The sequence below is a fragment of the Rhinopithecus bieti genome, unplaced genomic scaffold, assembly GCF_001698545.2.
Source record: "Rhinopithecus bieti isolate Rb0 unplaced genomic scaffold, ASM169854v2 scaffold_11508, whole genome shotgun sequence".
NCBI classification, from domain to species: Eukaryota; Metazoa; Chordata; class Mammalia; order Primates; family Cercopithecidae; genus Rhinopithecus; species Rhinopithecus bieti.
In genome coordinates, this window is record NW_016806932.1 from 1,750,661 (window position 1) to 1,768,665 (window position 18,005).

Sequence of the window (18,005 nt, forward strand, 5' to 3'; positions counted from 1 at the left end):
CAGCCCTTCCATCTCTTGGGTCTTTAATATCTCCCCCAAGTGCAGAAGGAAAAAGGTATGAGTAGACCCAGTTACGGGCTGACTCCTAGGAATGAAATTAGGTCACTGGCCACAAGCTTCTTGTTATTGGAACCAATTTGCATTTCCAGCAGGCAAGTTTATAGACTAAAGTTTGAGGTTAAACATGGTGAGTTATTCAATTTCTTCTAACTTTGCTCTCCTGCAGCATCTCCTCAGAACCCCAAGGGAGTTTTGTATGAAGAAAGAATGTGAGTTCCAAGGAGAAATGTGTCCACAGGGAAAAAGCTATGGGCAGGGACATGGACAAAGCTAGTCTTCCTTAAATAGAGGTGGGGAGTTATCTTAGTTAGCTCGGGCTGCCGTACCAAAATACCATAGCCTGGGTGGCTTCAATATAGAAAATAATTTTGTCATTGTTCTGGAGGCTGTAAAGTCCAAGATCAAGGTGCAGCAGGATTCAGTTCTGGTGAGGGCTGTCTTGGCAACAGCTGCCTTTTTACTGTGTCCTCACATGGTGGAGAGAGCGAGGACTCTGACCTCTCTTCCTCTTCTTTTAAGAACACTAATCCTGGCCAGGAAGTTTCAGTAGAAACTTCCAGAAAATAAGAATCATCCATTCATTGCTTATTTTTCTCTTTATCCTGTTTTTCTAATTCTGATTTTAAAAATTCAGACAATGCGGCTGGGCGTGGTGGCTCACCTCTGTAGCCCCAGCACTTTGGAAGGCTGAGGCAGGCAGATCACTTGAGGTCAGGCATTTGAGACTAGCCTTGCCAATACGGTGAAACCCTGTCTCTACTAATACAAAAATTAGCCTAGTATGATGGCGGGTTCCTGTAATCCAAGCTACATGGGAGGCTGAGGCAGGAGAATTGCTTAAACCTGGGAGATGGAGGTTGCAGTGAGCCAGGATGGTGCCACTGCACTCCAGCCTGTGTGACAGCCTCTGTCTCAAAAACATACAAAAAAAGAACGTGAATCTCTTCATGGGGCCCACCATCATGACCTCATCTAAACCTAATTACCTCCCAAAGGCTCCACCTCCAAATACCTTCACACTGGGAGTTAGTGCTTCAGCATATGAATTTTGGAGGGACACAAACATTCACTCCATAACACAAAGGAAGGAAAGGAAGGGGAACATAATCAAAAAAGCAAAAATCTAGGCTGGGCATTGTAGCTCATGCTTGTAATTCCAGCACTTTGGGAGGCTAGGCAGCAGGATCACTTGAGCCTAAGAGTTCGAGACCAGCCTGGGCAACATAGCACGACCCTGCCTCTACAAAAAATAAATAAATTAGCCAACTATGATGGTGCACAACTGTAGTCCCAGCTACTTGGGAGACTAAGGTGGAAGGATTGCTTGAGCCCAGGAACTCAAAGCTGAAGTAAGTCACGATCGTGCCACTGCACTATAGCTTGAGTGACAGAGTGAGACCTTGACACACACGCAAAAAAATTGAGTGCATTTATTTTCTAGGGCTGATGTAACAAAACGCAACAAACTAGGTGACTTAAACAACAGAAATTTATTGTCTCAGAGTTTTGGAAGCTACAAGTTCATATCAAGGTGTAGGTAGTGTTGGTTCTTTCTGAGTCTGTAAGGAAGAATCTGTTCCATGTCTCTCTCCCAGCTTCTGATAGTGTCAGGCTTTCCTTGGCTTGTAGATAAGCTTACTCCCCATGTCTTCCCATCATCTTCCATCTGTGTGTGTCTGCCTCTCCATCCATATTTCCATTTTGTATAAGGATACAAGTCACATGGGATTAAGACCCAGACTTATGACCTCATCTTAACTCGACCATCTGCAAAGACTGTATTTTCAAATAAGGTCACATTTACAGGTACTGAGGGTTGAGATTTCAATAAGTTTTTGAGGGACACATTTCAACCTATAACATCTAATATGACAATCTTTGTCTTTTAATTAGATGTTTAGTCCATTTATATTTTTAAAAATTACCAATAAATTTGGGCTTAAATCTATACTGATTTTTTTTTTTGTAGTCTATATATTCCTTTTACCTGTCTTTTCTGCCTTCTTTTGGGTTACTTTTTATTATTTAATTTTTTCTTTCCCATTCATTGGCGGTCAAGCATTCTGTTTTCTGTTGTATTAACGGTTACTCTAAAAATTAAGCATGCTTATATATTAGAGTTGTCTAAAGTTAACCATACTTTTGCTTCTTCCTGAATAATACAAGGACCGTAGTATACTTTAATTCCATTTATATTCTGCCCCCCACACTTATATATTATTGTTGCCATACATTTTAATTTTTTCTTTTTTAGCCCGTCCAGTCATCATTATTATTGTTCTACACAGTCATTGTCATTTAAATTCACCTAATTATTTACCACTTCTAAAAAATTCTTTATTTTTGCATATCAGACCTTCCACCTGGGTTTCTTTCATTTTGCCTGAAGTAAAATGAAAAGCAGCTCCTCTAATATAGGTCCTCTAGTGATAAACTCTCAGTTTTCGTTGTTTGGAAGTATCTTTATTTTACCTTCACTTTTGAAAAAAAAAAAGACTTTTTTTTTTCTGGGTGTAGAAGTCTAGATTGTCAGTTATTCCCTTGAAGAACATAGAAGATATTATATTTCGCTGGGTGCGGTGGCTGATGCCTGTAATCCTAGCACTTTGGGAGGCCAAGGCGGGCAGATCACTTGAGGTTAGGTGTTCAAGACCAGCCTGGCCAACATGATGAATATGAAAATTCGCTTGGCATGGCGCCTGCCTGTAATCCAAGCTACTTGGGAGACTGAGGCAGGAGAAGCACTTGAACCCAGGAAGCGGTAGTTGCAGTAAGCCAAGATTACACCACTGCACTCCAGCATGGGTGACAGAGCAAGACTCTGTCTAAAAAAAAAAAAACCAAAGATATTATATTTATATTCTGGGGTTCATTGTTGTAGAGAACTCAACTACTTTTCTAGCTTATTTGGGTGTTTCTTGAAAAGTAATCTGCATTTTTAATCTAATTTTAAGATTTTTCTCTATGTCTTTGGTGTTTTATAATTTCACTTCATTGTGTTGACATGTGGAATTATATTTTATTTATCCTATTTAGGATTTGCTGAGCTTCCTGAATCTGTGTGTTGAAATCTTTCATCAGTTCTGGAAAATTCTCTGCTATTATCTCTTCAAATATAATCTCTTTTCCATTTTCCATATTCTTTTCTTCTGAAACTCTAATGCTTCAAACTTCTCATATTCTCCATGTCTTTTAACCTCTTTTCTATAGTTTTCATCTATTGGTTTCTGTGCTGCTTTCTGGGTAATTTCTTCTGACATATCTTCAAGCTCATTAATTTTCTCTTTAGCTATGTTTACAATGCTGTTAAGTCTATCCATTTACCCCTTAATTTTAGTTACTGTATTTCCCACTTATAAAATTCGATTTGCTTCTTTTCAAATTTACTGTGTTTTAAAATCATCTTTTATTCCCCAGATATATTTTCAAGCTTGTCCTTTATATCTTTATACATAGTATCATAGTTGTTTTTATAATCTAAGTTCGATAATTGAAATATCTTAATATTTTGGGGGTTTTATTATTGTGTGTTTTTATTGCTTATTCTTTCTTTAGTCATTTGCTTCCTTGTATGCTTGGGTATTTTGGACTGGTATTCATCAACCTTGAAAAATTATCTTTGAGACTTCTTTGAAACCTTTCTCCAGAGATGATGTGTTTTCTTTTGCCTTTCCAGTCACCTGAGACACTGTCATATTGGGTAATTTTTTAACTAAATTCATAGCCTGAAGTTTTCTTGATCACCCAAGTTCTGTGAATTTGGGATGCAAATCTATGTGAGGTCTGGGTTCTGGTAACATCTTCTCAGAGATTCTGCAAATCCCCTCCCTCAGTGTCAAGGCAACTTTTCTTGTAGCCAGATAGGGGTGGGAGAAGATGGGACAAGTCTACAGCTGGCGTGCCCTTATCCTGAGGGTGTAGCTCTTTTTTTTTTTTTTTTTTTTTTGAGACGAGCTTGCTCTGTCGCGCGCAAGCGGAGGGGCAGTGGCCGGATCCAGTCACTGCAAGGCTCCTGGCCCTCCGGGTCATCGCCATTATCCCCTGCCTCAGCCTCCTCAGTAGCTTGGGAGCGTACAGGCCCGCCCGCCACTCTGCCCACCCCTCGCCCAGCTAGTTTTTTGTATTTTTAGTAGTAGACGGGTTCAGCTGTGTTAGCCAGCGATGGTCTTGATCTCGCTGACCTCATGATCTGCCCGTCTGCCTGCGCAAAAGTGCTGAGGATACAGGCTTGAGCCACCGTGCCCGGCCCAGGTTGAGTAGCTCTTAGGGTGAGCCCTGGGCTTCATAGCAATGCCCATGGTCCAGATTACACCTATATATTGGCCTGGTTATTCTTTATACATGTCAGTTCCTCTACACTTTTAATCATTTTTGCATTTATTCATTATTTGTAGTAGTTTCAATTGATCCTATCAACCAGTTTTCCATCTTACCAGAAACAGGACTTCAAAGAATTTAGAATGCTACATTAACATTCCAAATATGGCAATAACACTGGTTTTGACACAAATTCTTTAATGTTTTCAAAAATAATCTAATGAAAGTTACACACACGACATTATGAGTTGGGAAAAGCTTAGAAACGAACAACTGTAACCCATTTAATGGCTTTGGAAGATGAAGCTTAGAGGAGCTGAGTGAGTTGCTCAGAGTCCCATGTGAGTTGGCAGCAGAACCAGGACTAGAATGTCAGTTGTTATCTCTAAGACCTGTATTCTTGCCACTGCTCTGCAGTGCGGTGGCAATGCGTAGTTGACTGAAATTATGTCCATTTCCCTGATGAGGAATTATGGATTATTTCCTTTTCTTAATGCGTCTCCCAAAGTTCTACACAGAAATTTTACTGTACCATTCTGAAGATTTATTACTTTAGTATTAGAGAAGGAATGTTTTGAAACATAGAGACAAAGTCAGTATTATTGCCCAATAATAAGTCTAGTTAGTAAGTTAACCAAATCAGCAATAAGTAAATAAATGCTGATGTTTTATAACATAATAAAAATGTACTATTACAGCAAATATTTTGTGAATAGATGTAGACATTTTCCTAGATTTTGTGCTTTCTGTCACCTGTCACTTCAGTTCCATCTCAAAGTACACCCTAAATCCAATCAATTCTTTCCACTTCCCTACTTCCACCCTAGTTTAGCCACCAGTGTCTCTCAGCTAGACAACGTGATACCTCCTTAGCAGTGTTCTTTTCTGCACTTTGCCTCCACTTCCCCATCCATTCTGCCTAACAGCAGCCTTATTTATGTATTTATTTATTTTGAGACAGGGTCTGACTCTGCTCCCAGGCTGGAGTGCAGTGGTGCAATCTCGGCTCACTGCAACCTCTGCCTCCCAGGCTCAAACCATCTTCCCACCTCAGCCTCCTAAGTAGCTGGGACTAAGGTGCATTCCACTACACTTGGCCAGTTTTTTTTTTTTTTTGTATTTTTTGTAGAGACAGAGTTTTGCCATTTTGTCCAGACTGGTCTTGAACTCGTGAGCTCAAGTGACCCTCTTGCTTCAGCCTTCTAGGATAACAGCACTCAGAGATTCTGATGTGAGCCACTGGGCCTAGCACCATATTTATTTTTATAAAATGAAAATAGCTTATGTGTTTCCCTGCTTAAAATCCTGTGATTATTTCCATCACTCATAGAATAAAATCCAAACTTGTTACCCTGACTGTATTTGTTTCCTTAGGGCTGCTGTAACAAAGCACTACCAACTGGGTGGCTTGAAACATCCTTTCTGGAGGCTAGAAGCCTGAAATCAGGCTGTCAGTAGGGCCATGCTCTCTCTCTGAAGACTCCAGGGGAGGGTCCTTTCTTGCCTCTTCCTAACTTCTAGTGGTTGCCGACAATCCTGCTGTTCCTTGGCTGTCAACACATTACTCCAATCTCTGCCTCTGTTGTCACATAGCATTCTCTCCAAACAGGTGTCTGTGTCTGTATCAAGTTTTTTTCTTCTAACTGGTGTGAGATGGTATCTCATTGTGGTTTTGATTTGCATTTCTCTGAGGGCCGGGATGCTGAGATTTTTTCATGTGTCCTCTGGGTTGGCTGTATGAATGTCTTTCTTTTGAGAAGTCTGTCTATCCTTTGCCCATTTTGATGGTGTGTTTGTTTTTTTCTTGTATTTTGTTTGAGTTCTTTGTGATTCTGGATATTAGCCCTTTGTCAGATGAGTAGATTTGCAAAAATGTTTTCTCCCATTCTTGTAGGTTGCTTCACTCTGATGGTAATTTCTTTTGCTGTGGCAGAAGCTCTTTAGTCTTAATTACGACTCCCATTTGTCAATTTTGCTTATTGCGTGCGCCCGCTATGTCGTTGTGATTTTGAGGAGGCGGCGCTGACGGAATGCCGCGGAGTGCGGGTATAGACCGATGCCGGAGGGTCCGTGAAGACCATGGTTCTCTTCGCTGGTTTTATCTGGCCTAGGGGGTTTTCTCTGCGGGTGGTTAGCGGTGGAGAGCATCTCGGTAAGTCTCTCATCATCTTGCATTAATCTTCGCTCATAGGAGTAAGAAAGGATCCGTTTCAGCCTTCTCTACCGTTGTCTGTCGCTGTGAACAAAAGTCGCTTCTCACCGATGCGAGCCATTTATTAAATAGGAGATCCTCTTTCCCGGTTCTCTGCTATTCTGTTTGTTGTGCTCAAACGGCTGCGGCCCAGCTTGGGTGAGTAGGATCGGGCTCGGCTGAGGATTGTTGGGTATATTTGTGGGACTCTGTTCTGTGCAGGAACCGAACTCGCGTGCTGGAGGGATGTGGAGCATAGAGATGGGGAACATTTTTACACTGTTGGTGGGGTTTGTAGAGACTATGTGCCAACCTTATGAGAGAGCGGAGTCTGTGTATGGCGAGTCTGTGCAGGGATCGGTACGAAGCTAGATGTCCCATTATGGACCCTGCCATCCCACTACTGGGGAATGAGATACGCCCAGACAGCGGGAATTATACTGTTATGGACTGCGCATATAGGAGGAACACAATGCACATCCGCACTCTGGGATACGGTTGGCGTCGGCGGGGGATAGCGCTCAGCAATAAGGACAAGGATTGATGGAATCAACCCCAAATGTCACCTCTAGTGAAAGCAGCTGGGGATGTAACGCGAGGGAAGAAATGTGAGCACTTCACCATTGGAATACTGACTGGCCAGTCCAAAAAAGAAGGATGAGTTGTGTCCCTTTGTAGGGACATGGATTGCAGCTGGGAACCATCATTCTCAGGCAACTATCACAAGACAGAACCAAACACCGCCATCTGCTCATCCGTAGGTCGTTGGGAAGAATACAGTCGCGACAATGAGTCAGTTGGACCTACACGGGCACAGCGGAACATCACACATCGGGATGGCCTATATGGGCTCAGAGGGGGCGGTTGCCATGGGTAGTCATTACTGGGGATAATAAAGTGGACGAAGACTGCAGTAGAGGTGCCTGAGAGGTGATAGGTGCAGCACGACGCAGACGATCGGCACAAGGTGAGTTACACGTATGTAAGCAGAACCATGCCGTGATCGCAGATGTACCTAGAACTTAAGGCTAGTCTAACAAAAAAAATTAAAAAAAGGAAAAAGGAAAAGGAAAAACAGGAAAAAAAAAAAAAAAAAAGAAAACTGCCATTATCTCATCCTAACCACCTAGCTTGACCTCACCTTGCACCATTCTGACGCTTGCCCACAGTTTCAACCATTCTGGTTTCTTGAAGAAGCGAAGTTTTAGAATGTTTGCACAAGCTGTTTTGTCTGCCTGGAAAGCTTTCTCCAGTCACAACAGGCTACCTCTAGCCACTCAGATCCTGACTTAAATGTCACCCCTTTATAGGCCTACCCTGGTCACGTAGTTGCTCTCATCGAGAACAAGAAGTTTATCTTCCCTATTCATAGCTGAATCTTCAGCACCTAGAACAGTTCCTGGCACATAGTAGGTGCTCAAGAAGTTTTTGTTGAATAAATGTTTGTCTGATTGAATGAATTATTGTTTTTCCTTTTTAGATTTGGCTTAAATGATGCCACTTGGAAAGGATAGCTATTACATAAGCAACACTTAGGAACCATTTCAAGATGGATTGGAAGCATGATTTGCAGAGGGGATCATCTGCGAGGTGTGAGGAAAAAGGGTGGTTTTGCAGAGATTTCTGAAGATGTGATCCCAGGAGATAAGCATGGAAAATGTAGATGAGTTCCAGGAAAGATGGGCAGTTTCCTCCTCCTGCCATCACTGCATGAATAAGAAACTTGGGACTTATTTGCATTTCTGGAATTTCTAAAAGTAACAATAATAATACTAACACCAATAATGACAATTAACGTTTATTGAGTTCTCACTTTGCATTATGTAAACTTCTGTATTTAATTCCTACTACATCCCTGTGTGAGGGCTATTATCTTTATAGATGAGGAAAGGCAGGCCCTGAGTGCCTAAATACTGAGCGTCAGAGTCAGCTAGAGGCCACACTGGACATTCAATCCAGATCCAAAGCTGGCATCCCTTTGCATGTGCCCTAAACACATTTTAAAATTTTGCTTTGTTGGCTTACCCTCTGCGAATGTGCCAGCAGCCTCTATACATCCTCATCCTTCCTCAGCCACACTCTCCATCCTCAGATTATCCACCTCTTGCTGCCAGTCTGTCAAACAATGTTTAGCTAGCATTTCTGTTACTGCCAAAGCCAGAGGTTTCTAGAAAAATCCTTGAGTTTTACATCAACTGACCCTCTCCCCTTTAGTGTCCTCTTGGCCGCACATCTCAGTTTCCCCCCAAATCCCCTCCCAATTCTTTCCAGTGGTGTTCCAGCAAATGTCTTAGAGAAGGTCCTCCCTTAAATGACAGCTGGAGTCAGAAATTCCCCAGGCCCATATTTTGGTTCTATAAATGGAGAAGAAAGATGAGCTGATTCCAGGTTCCTCAGTCCCTCTGGTGGAGACTCCAGCTGGTTGGGACACTTTGCCCTGTCGCTTTGTCCCAGCAGTATTCTCTAATGAGGCAAAGCACAGACCCTGCCTTGGATGAGGGGTCACCACACCTGCTGGGTTGAGGTTTTGAATCTCACGTAAATGTGGCAACTGTACTTGCACTTGGGCAGGGATGTTGGCTTTGAACGCCCAGGATTAGCTCCTGTATGTCAGAGCATGGCGTCCTGCGCAGTAAGCTCCTTCCAGTTCTTGCTGCCAGGAAGAGGCCTCTTTTCTCTCCTCCTCTCCATTTACCCAGTTTACTCTGCCACATCCTGTTTTTAATATTTTGAAAACAAACACTATTTTAGAATAGTTTTCAGTTTACAGAAGTGTTACAGAGATAAAACAGAGAATTCTCACGTACCCCGCACCTGGTTTCCCCCCACTGTTAACATTTCATATGATTGTGGTATGTTTGTCACAACTAGTGAACCCATCATAATACTTCATTATTAGATAAAGTCAATATTTTACTCTGATTTAATTAGCTTTTCCCTATTCTATTCTGTTCCAGATTCCCGTCCAAGATACTACATAACATTTAGTTGTCGTGTTTCCCTAAGCTCCTCTGGGCTGGGAAAGTTGCTCAGAATTTCCTTTTGTGATGACTTTGGCAGTTTTGAGGAGTACTGGTTGGGTATTTTGTAAAATGCTTTGCAATTTCGGTTTGTCTAATGTTTTTCTCATGATTAGACTAAGGTTAGGGGGCTTGGGGAAAAAGATCCCAGAGGTAACGTGGCATTTTCATCATATCGTGAGAGTACATGCTAGTGACATGACTTATCACTGATGATGTCGACCTCAATCATGTGGTTGAAGTCTTATTTATCAAGTTTCTCCATTGTAAAGTTACATTTCCCCTCCATTTCCATACTGTACTCTTTGGATGTACTCACTGTGCACAGCCCATTCGTAAGGAGTAGGGACTTATGTTTCACCTACTTGAGGGTGGGATGTCTACATAAATTTGAAATTTTTATGCCTGTGAGAGTTGTTTGTTCTTTCCCTTTTATTTACTGAGTCAACCACCTATTTATGTCTGTGTGGATTCATGAATATTTATTTCATACTTTGAGTTATAATCCATTACTGCATTATTTATTTGTTGTTCCTCTTGGTCCGAATTTGGCCATTGGGAGCTCTTTCAGTTGGCACCTGTGTCCCTGTAACCAATCCCCACCATTGTGCGTGTTTTGTTTCCTTAGTATTGTCTTACTTTCTGGCATTACAAGATGATCTAGGCTCCCCTTGTATATTCCCTACCCTAGTCCTAAAATCAGCCATGTCTGCAAGGAGTTTTTGTTCCGTATATTAAAGAATGGTGTTAGAAACCACTGTATCAGCACTCTGTTTTATTTTGTCCATTTAAAAAACAAAATAGACAGCATTTTTTTTTTTTTAGAAACCTAAGGCAACAACAACAAAGACAAATGCCCTGCCAGAGAAGAGGTTGGATAGGTTGCAACAGACAGGGAGCCCCCCATGCCACCGGGGAGAGGTTTGTGCTGATGGACTGGGCCCCTCATCACACCACAGCAATGTTTCTAGCCAGTGGGCTCATATCTGTGCTCTTCGATTTCAGAACTTTTCTAAAATCATAGGTGACTCCCTTTTCTACACTAGGCTACTTTTTATTCTTTATATTAAGCAATGAGATTGAAATTTCTGAATGCTAAGTCAAAAGGGTATTTCTGCTAGTGATTTATTATCTAGCAAAGGATATTTTTAAAAAGCCATATACTACCCATAGTTGCTTGTGACTTTTTCTTTCATTCAAAAGGTCTAGCAGTTGTTTTACAGATTGGATGAATACAGAAGGTGTCCTTGCAATTGGGCGATTTAATCTAATCCCTGTAACTTCACTTGGGCAGAAATGGGCAGAAATAACAGCCAATTATAATTCCATTACTTCATTTGAGGTGGGTTCAATGAATGGATTCCTCTCTAGTAATTTATTTTTTATTTTTTATTTTTTTGAGACAGGGTCTGTCTCTGTTGCCCAGGCTGGAGTGCAGTGGCATGATCATAGATCACTGCAGCCTTGATCTCCTGGGTTCAAGCAATCCTCCTGCCTCAGCCTCCCAAACAGCTGGAACAACAGGCACATGCCACCATGCCTGGCTAAGTTTTTTAATTTTTAGTGTTAACGAGGTCTCACTATGTTGCCCAGCCTGGTCTCCAGAGCTCAAGCAATCCTCCCGTCTTGGCCTCCCAAAGTGCTGGGATTGCAGGTGTGAGCCAATACGCCTGGCCTCTAATAAATATTAGAATGGTGAGAAAACATTAGATGTTAAAGTCATTAGGAAGTTTATATGAACAGTAAACAGTGTCTGGATATTTATGTTTTAGTCATCATCATCATCGGCATTTTTCTAGGGAAGAATCACAAATATCTTTGCGTGATTTCCTTAAAGACCATAGAGGAAAAAATTTGCCAATTCCATTTTTCCCCAGTGAGCATTATTATCTCTGTGTTGGGAGTTGGGGGCTTTAAGCTTGTGAAGGAGGATTTAGCCAGGATTATCCCAGAAGTCACTGCCTGAAGTCCTCAGGAACTCTGTCACTACCAGCCTCTCCGTCACAAGACATGGAAAGTGGGATATCATTCCTGGAAAAGCAGTCAGGGGACCCTTGGTGCATGGCCTCCATAGATACCCTCATGACACTTGGCAGATGAGGAAGTCACACCAAAGTCAGAGTCACTGAGTCAAAGCAGGTTTATGATCTCCCATTCCCATGACTGAGGTTTCTTTTAAATTATGTTTATAATATTTAGCAGTGTATTCCTACAGGATATGTCCTTTAATTTTGAAATGTCACACTCAGAATAAGATGAAATCTCTATTGTTAATTATAGTTTCTGATTAATATAGAGGTTCCCTTGAGAGCCTCAAATTCAGCACCCATTTAGCACTGTGCAGCCAATGTGCTTGCTGTTGACTGATCTCATATCACATTCATTTCTGCACATCCCAGTGCCCACTCAATGCTGCTCAGCAGCTGTGCTCCATTCCCCAGCCCTCCTACTCTCCCAGTTCATGACCACACCCACCTCCTCTGTCCTCCCACTCAGCTTCCATATCTCGGGGAAATTGGAAGCCACGGGAAGAAACCTTCTGCAAGCTCCCACCTCCACATCCACCCACCCCAGCATTCAAACCTCTATATTCTGTCTTCCTTCTTGTTGCAATAGATGGAAAGTATGTGTTTCCTCTTAGTCCGCGGCCTCCCTCATGCACTCCTACCCTCTCACCTACTCAAAGCCCTTTCATGCTAGCAGTTCTCCACACAATCTTGTGTACAATCAACTTTTCTCTCTCTACTGGATTATTTTAATCAGCATTAAAACACTATTTTTTCTCCCATCTCAAAAACAAAAAACAAAGAATCCTTAAAATTAATTTTAAAATTTTGCTAAAAAACACGTAAAATTTACCATTATTTCTAAAATTTACCATTATTGAGTTTGCCATAAAACTCAATAGTGTTAAGTATATTCACATTGTCATGCAATCAATCTCCAGAACATTTTCATCTTGCAAAATTAAAACTACCCACTAAGCAGTAACTCCCCATTCCCACCTTCCCCCAATTCCTGGCAACTACCATTCTACTTTCTGTCTCTATGCATTTGACTTTTGGCTATTGTAAATAGTGTTGCCATGAACGTGGATGTGAACTATCTCTTGGAGACTCTAGTTTCAATTTTGGGGGGTATATACTCAGAAATGGAATTGCTGGGTCATATGGTAATTTTATTTCTAATTTTTTTGAAAAACTGCCATACTCTTTTCCACAGTGGCAGCACCATTTTACATTTCCACCAACAGTGCACAAGGATTACAGTTTCTCCACATTCTTGCCAACATTTACTATTTTCTGGGGGGTTTTCATTTTGTTATTTTTTGTTTTGTTTTGTTTTGTTTTCATAGTAGCTATCTTAATAGCTACCAGCAAGGTGGTATCTCTCATTGTGGGGCAAAAAAAATCTTCTAATCCCACTTTGTTCCTTTGCTATGGCTAGTTCTCTGCTCCCTTTTTTGACAAAACTCCTTGAAAGAGTTGACTTTACTTACTGACCCCAGTGCCTCTCTTTCCGTTTTCCCAATCAGGAGCTACCCTATTTTAAAATCTCAACTCAAAGTATAACTCCTCAATTGCATTTCCCATGCCCTTTGCTTCTTTATTTTCACCATTGCCTCTTATCACCTTCTAACATACTGTATCGTATACTTATTTATTCATTTATTGTCTCCCCACCCCCGCCGGCCATTAGAATGTCAGTTCCATGAGGGCAAAGATTTCTTCTTATTCCAGTTCAACTCACTGTGCCACCACCTTTCTTGTTAATAAATTGCTAAATCTAATGGCCACTCCTAGTCTTTCTTGTCTAATCAGAGCATTTAGCATGGTTAACCACTACCTCCTCCTTGAAAGAGCCTCTCCGTTCACTCCCACACTACCACCCTCTCCCAGTTTTCTTTCTACCCCATTGGGTGCTCTTTCCTGATTTCTTTTGCTTGTTCCTTTCTCATTTCTCCAGGCTCTTTGTGTTGGAATCTTGCAGGGCTCAGTGTTCGGATCCTTCTCTTCTCCATCTGCATTCACTTCTCTGATGATCTCTTCCATTTTTATGGTCTGACATACCAACTCTATATTGATGATTCCCAAACATACGTCTTCATTTAGGTTCTCCCCCAGAACCCTATACTCTACTAGATGCAACTGTCTAGTAATATCTCCACTTTGACGTCTAGCAAGTATCTTAAACTCGACACGCCCAAAACTCACCCCTGATCTTCTCTAGCCCCCTCCACTCTATCCTCCTTCCCTCCAAAGCAAACAACAACAACAAAAAATCTTACTCCACCTAGAGCCCTCCTGGTGTCAATGCTTGAAGTCATCTTTGACTTCCTTCTTTCTCTCATATACCACATTCAATGTGTTGGTAAATTTTGTTGGTTCCACCTTCAAAACATGTCCAGGATCTGTCTACTTCTCATCACTGCCACTGCTATCACCACAATCCAACCCACTGTCATCTCTCAGCTACTGTAGGTTAGTGGTCCTCCCACTTTTGCTTCTTTCAGTCTCTTCTCAAGACCACAGTCAGAAAAACTGTTGACCGGGGGAGTGGCTCACACTTGTAATCCCAGCATTTTGGGAGGCCAAGGCGGGCGGATCACGAGGTCAGGAGTTCAAGATCAGCCTGGCCAACATGGTGAAAGTCTGTCTCTACCGAAAATATAAAAATTAGCTAGGTGTGGTGGCAGGCACCTGTAATCCCAGCTACTCGGGAGGCTGAGGCAGGAGAATCATTTGAACCTGGGAGGCGGAGGTTGCGGTGAGCTGAGATCGCGCTATTGCACTCCACCCTGGGCAACAAAAGCTAAACTCCGTCTCAAAAAAGAAAGAAAGAAAGAAAAGAAAGAAAAGAAAGGAGAATGATTGATTGTTAAGATGTTAGTTTAGATCCTATTGTTTCCCTGCTCAAAAGAGCTCAAGAGTAATAGCTAAAAGCCTGATGGTGTCCTGCAAAGTCCTGCCCAATCTGACTTTATTTCCTCTCCAATCTCACTCTGGCCCCCCTACAGTTGCACAAACCCTTCAGGCATACTCCTGCCTCAGAACCTTGGGGCTTGATATTGACATTGCCTGGAATATTCTTTCCCTAGACACTGTATGACTTGCTCCCTCACCTCCTTCAAATCTTGGCTGCAATTTTACCCAAGAAATGCCTCAACCACCTTATTTTAAAATGTCAGCCTAAAGTACAATTCAATTGCACTTCTCATGCCCCTTCCCTTCTTATTTTAATCATCAGCTTTTATTAACATCTAATCTACTATATCATTTACCCATTTATTCTGTTTATTGTCTGTCTCCCCCTAATAGAATATCAGTTCCATGAGGCCAAAGATTTTTGTACGCTTTACTTCTGCTGTTTCCTTAGCAGCTGTAAGAGTGTTGGGCATGAAATAGGTTCTCAATATATATTCGTTGAATGAATAAATGAGTGAATATAGAATGACTGGGGAAGTAGCAGTTCAAATACTATTTCTCCATGACTATTATTAGTATTCTATCCTAAAAATCCAGGAAGAAAGTGAAGATATAGATGAGGACTGCACACATGTTAACAATAGGACATACAACCTTGCTACTTAAAGTGTGGTCCATGGACCAGCAGCATCAGTGATACCTGGGAGCTCATTAGAAATGCCGAATCTCCTGTCCCAGCCCAGAACTCCTGAATCAGAATCTGCATTTCTTTTTTTTTTTTTTTGAGACGGAGTCTCGCTCTGTCGCCCAGGCTGGAGTGCAGTGGCCGAATCTCAGCTCACTGCAAGCTCTGCCTCCCGGGTTTACATCATTCTCCTGCCTCAGCCTCCCGAGTAGCTGGGACTACAGGCACCCGCCACCTCGCCTGGCTAGTTTTTTGTATTTTTTAATAGAGACGGGGTTTCACCGTGTTAGCCAGTATAGTCTGGATCTCCTGACCTCGTGATCCACCTGTCTCGGCCTCCCAAAGTGCTGGGATTACAGGCTTGAGCCACAGCGCCTGGCCAGAATCTGCATTTCAACAAGACCCTCTAGAAGGCTGATTGCAAAAACTGAAAAGCTTTGGTGTTGGGCAACGGTCCCCAAACTTAAATGTGTATTAGAATCTCAACATCTTTAAACACTCCGGATGTGCAAGTCTCACTTCCAGAGACTGACTTAATTGGTCTGGAGTGAGGTCTAGATATAGGTCAGAGGTGAAGACAGGGACATGACTGACTTTCTTCATTATTTTTGGGTAGAGAGCTAAGATTAAAAGCTTGTCTCTGTACTAGTCTTGATATAAAGAGTAACTTGTTAATATGGATATCAACCAGTCGTCAACTATTCATCTTCCCCTTACTCCATAAGAGCAAATTTCAACTCCACCTTTGTGGTTTCAAGTGAAATCATCAAGGTGGCCGCTGCTCATTCTCATGTCCACATCCGGGCTAGTTTTGTCACTATGCTGCAGGAAATAAACACAGCAGTATCTCAGCCTCTTGGAGGAATGGCTCCTGCTCTCTTTTCCAGCAGAATCCAGTGATTTTTGTGAGCAGAGAGCTTGGGAGAGAGTGAAGAGAGCTTCAGGGTTGGTCTCTGGCTGGGTGGATACAGGGAAAGCCCTGTCCACAGGATTCTAGGGAACACAGGGGTGCAGGCTGGAAACTCTCCTATCCTGCATTTGCACTCAAAGAGTTCATGGATGCCAACTCTTTGCACCTCTGTGTGCTCCTGCACTCACTGCCTGACACTGTCATTTCCTGGGTGGCTCCTCTGTAAGGGTGGGATGAGAGGTGATCTCTGAGTGTGAGCCCAAATATGAATCCTGAGCATGAACTTGAATCTGCAACTCAGGCCCTGAAGCTGCAGGATGGAAAGGCATGGAAGCATAATCGAGCAGCAACGGTTAACTGCCGTCTAGGACAGAATCTGGAAGGGTGTAGAGAACATTGCCAGATTCTCATTGACCAAATGGGCTCTCTCTTCCAGATCAAGTCTCGGGTTCTCATGACTCCCTTAGCCCTCTCACCTCCACGGAGTACCCCAGAGCCTGACCTCAGCTCCATCCCTCAGGACGCAGCCACGGTCCCCAGCTTGGCGGCCCCACAGGCTCTCACAGGTAGGTCAGCAGAATGAACTCCAAGGCTGTGATGGTCTGTAGAGAACAGGGCAGCCACCATCTAATCGTTGCTTTGTAGATTAAAGTGTTGTTGCTGAGATGCCTCAAATTAGGGATTTAGTGTGTTTGCCAGGCAGCAGACAGGATGACCAGAGTCTCTGAGAGCACCAGTTTACATGTCCCACAGCTTGGATTATTTAAAACTTGGTTTTCAGTGCAGCTTGGGTGTAGGTGGTTGCTTTGGTTGGAGGGAGGTGGATGGCAGGGGGACACAGAGTGGCCAGATGTTTCTTTTCAGAGCCAGGTTCCACTGATCCGTTGCACTGATCTAAGCTTGCTCACCTTAAACAGTGCTCTGGTCCCTGTGTTTGCTCTTCCAGATTTCCTAAGGATCCCATTCTCCCTTAGTCTGACACACTACCCTCCAACCCAGTCAGGGTAGCAGGTATCCCAATCTCTGCCTCTGGTAGGGCATCCACCAACTGACAGTTTCATCATAATAGTAATGACAATCTGATGGTGTCTCTCTCTCACACACACACACACACACATGCGTGCGCGCATACACACACACGCACACAAACACACGCATACACAGAGAATCCCCCTATGTCACAACCCCAGCCCCTCTCCTATCCCATTTAAATCCCTTCAGTCCTTCCCGTTGCTTTTAGATGAAGCCCAGACTTGTTAATCTGGCCGACAAGGCCCTGCAGGCTCCACCCTGTGGTTCACCCCACTGCTCTTCTCTCAGTGCCCAGGACTGGCAACAGGGTCTTAGCATATTCTCTCCCTCCATCTGGAGTGATCATCCCTTCGGGCCACCCTATTCCTCCCTTACATCTCAGATCAGGCATACTTTGTTCCAGAAAGTCCTCACGAACTTTCCTGCCAGGGTCCCCCAGATGGGCTCTCCTAGCCCCTCCCCGTGTTTCTCACAGTCACAGTTTCACATGGTCTCACATCAGCTCATGGGATGATCTGAATAGGCCAGCTTCCCCCACCCAGACGTATGCTCTGTGAAGGCAGGGACTGCTTCATTTTGTTCAAGCTTTCTTTGTAGGGCGTAGCATAGTGCCTGCATGAAGGTCTCTTATTAGTTAGATTTTTCTTATCACCTGGGATGAGACCTGGACTCTACCAGACTGTCTTCCAAAAGACTTGATCCAAATTCCTGTCACATCACTGGCTACAGTTTTTGAGCAGTCATCTAACTTCTTTAAGCCTCAGTTTCTTCATTAGTAAAGCAGTAATAATACCACCCAACCCACATGCTTGTCTTGAGACTATAGTAGGTGCTAAAAAAAAAAAAAAAAAAAAAAAAAACCTTT

General features: G+C 42.8%; 1 protein-coding gene across 7 annotated transcripts in view; it reads left to right on the plus strand.

The window, feature by feature from the left end:
• The window catches only part of SCML4 (Scm polycomb group protein like 4), a 123,277-nt gene that overhangs the window by 60,043 nt on the left and 45,229 nt on the right, over positions 1–18,005 (plus strand). For all 7 annotated transcript variants that reach the window (XM_017878752.1, XM_017878754.1, XM_017878750.1 and 4 more), the window contains one exon: positions 16,545–16,674. In XM_017878752.1, the coding sequence (XP_017734241.1) occupies positions 16,545–16,674 (130 nt within the window). The remainder of the gene's footprint in view (positions 1–16,544; positions 16,675–18,005) is intronic.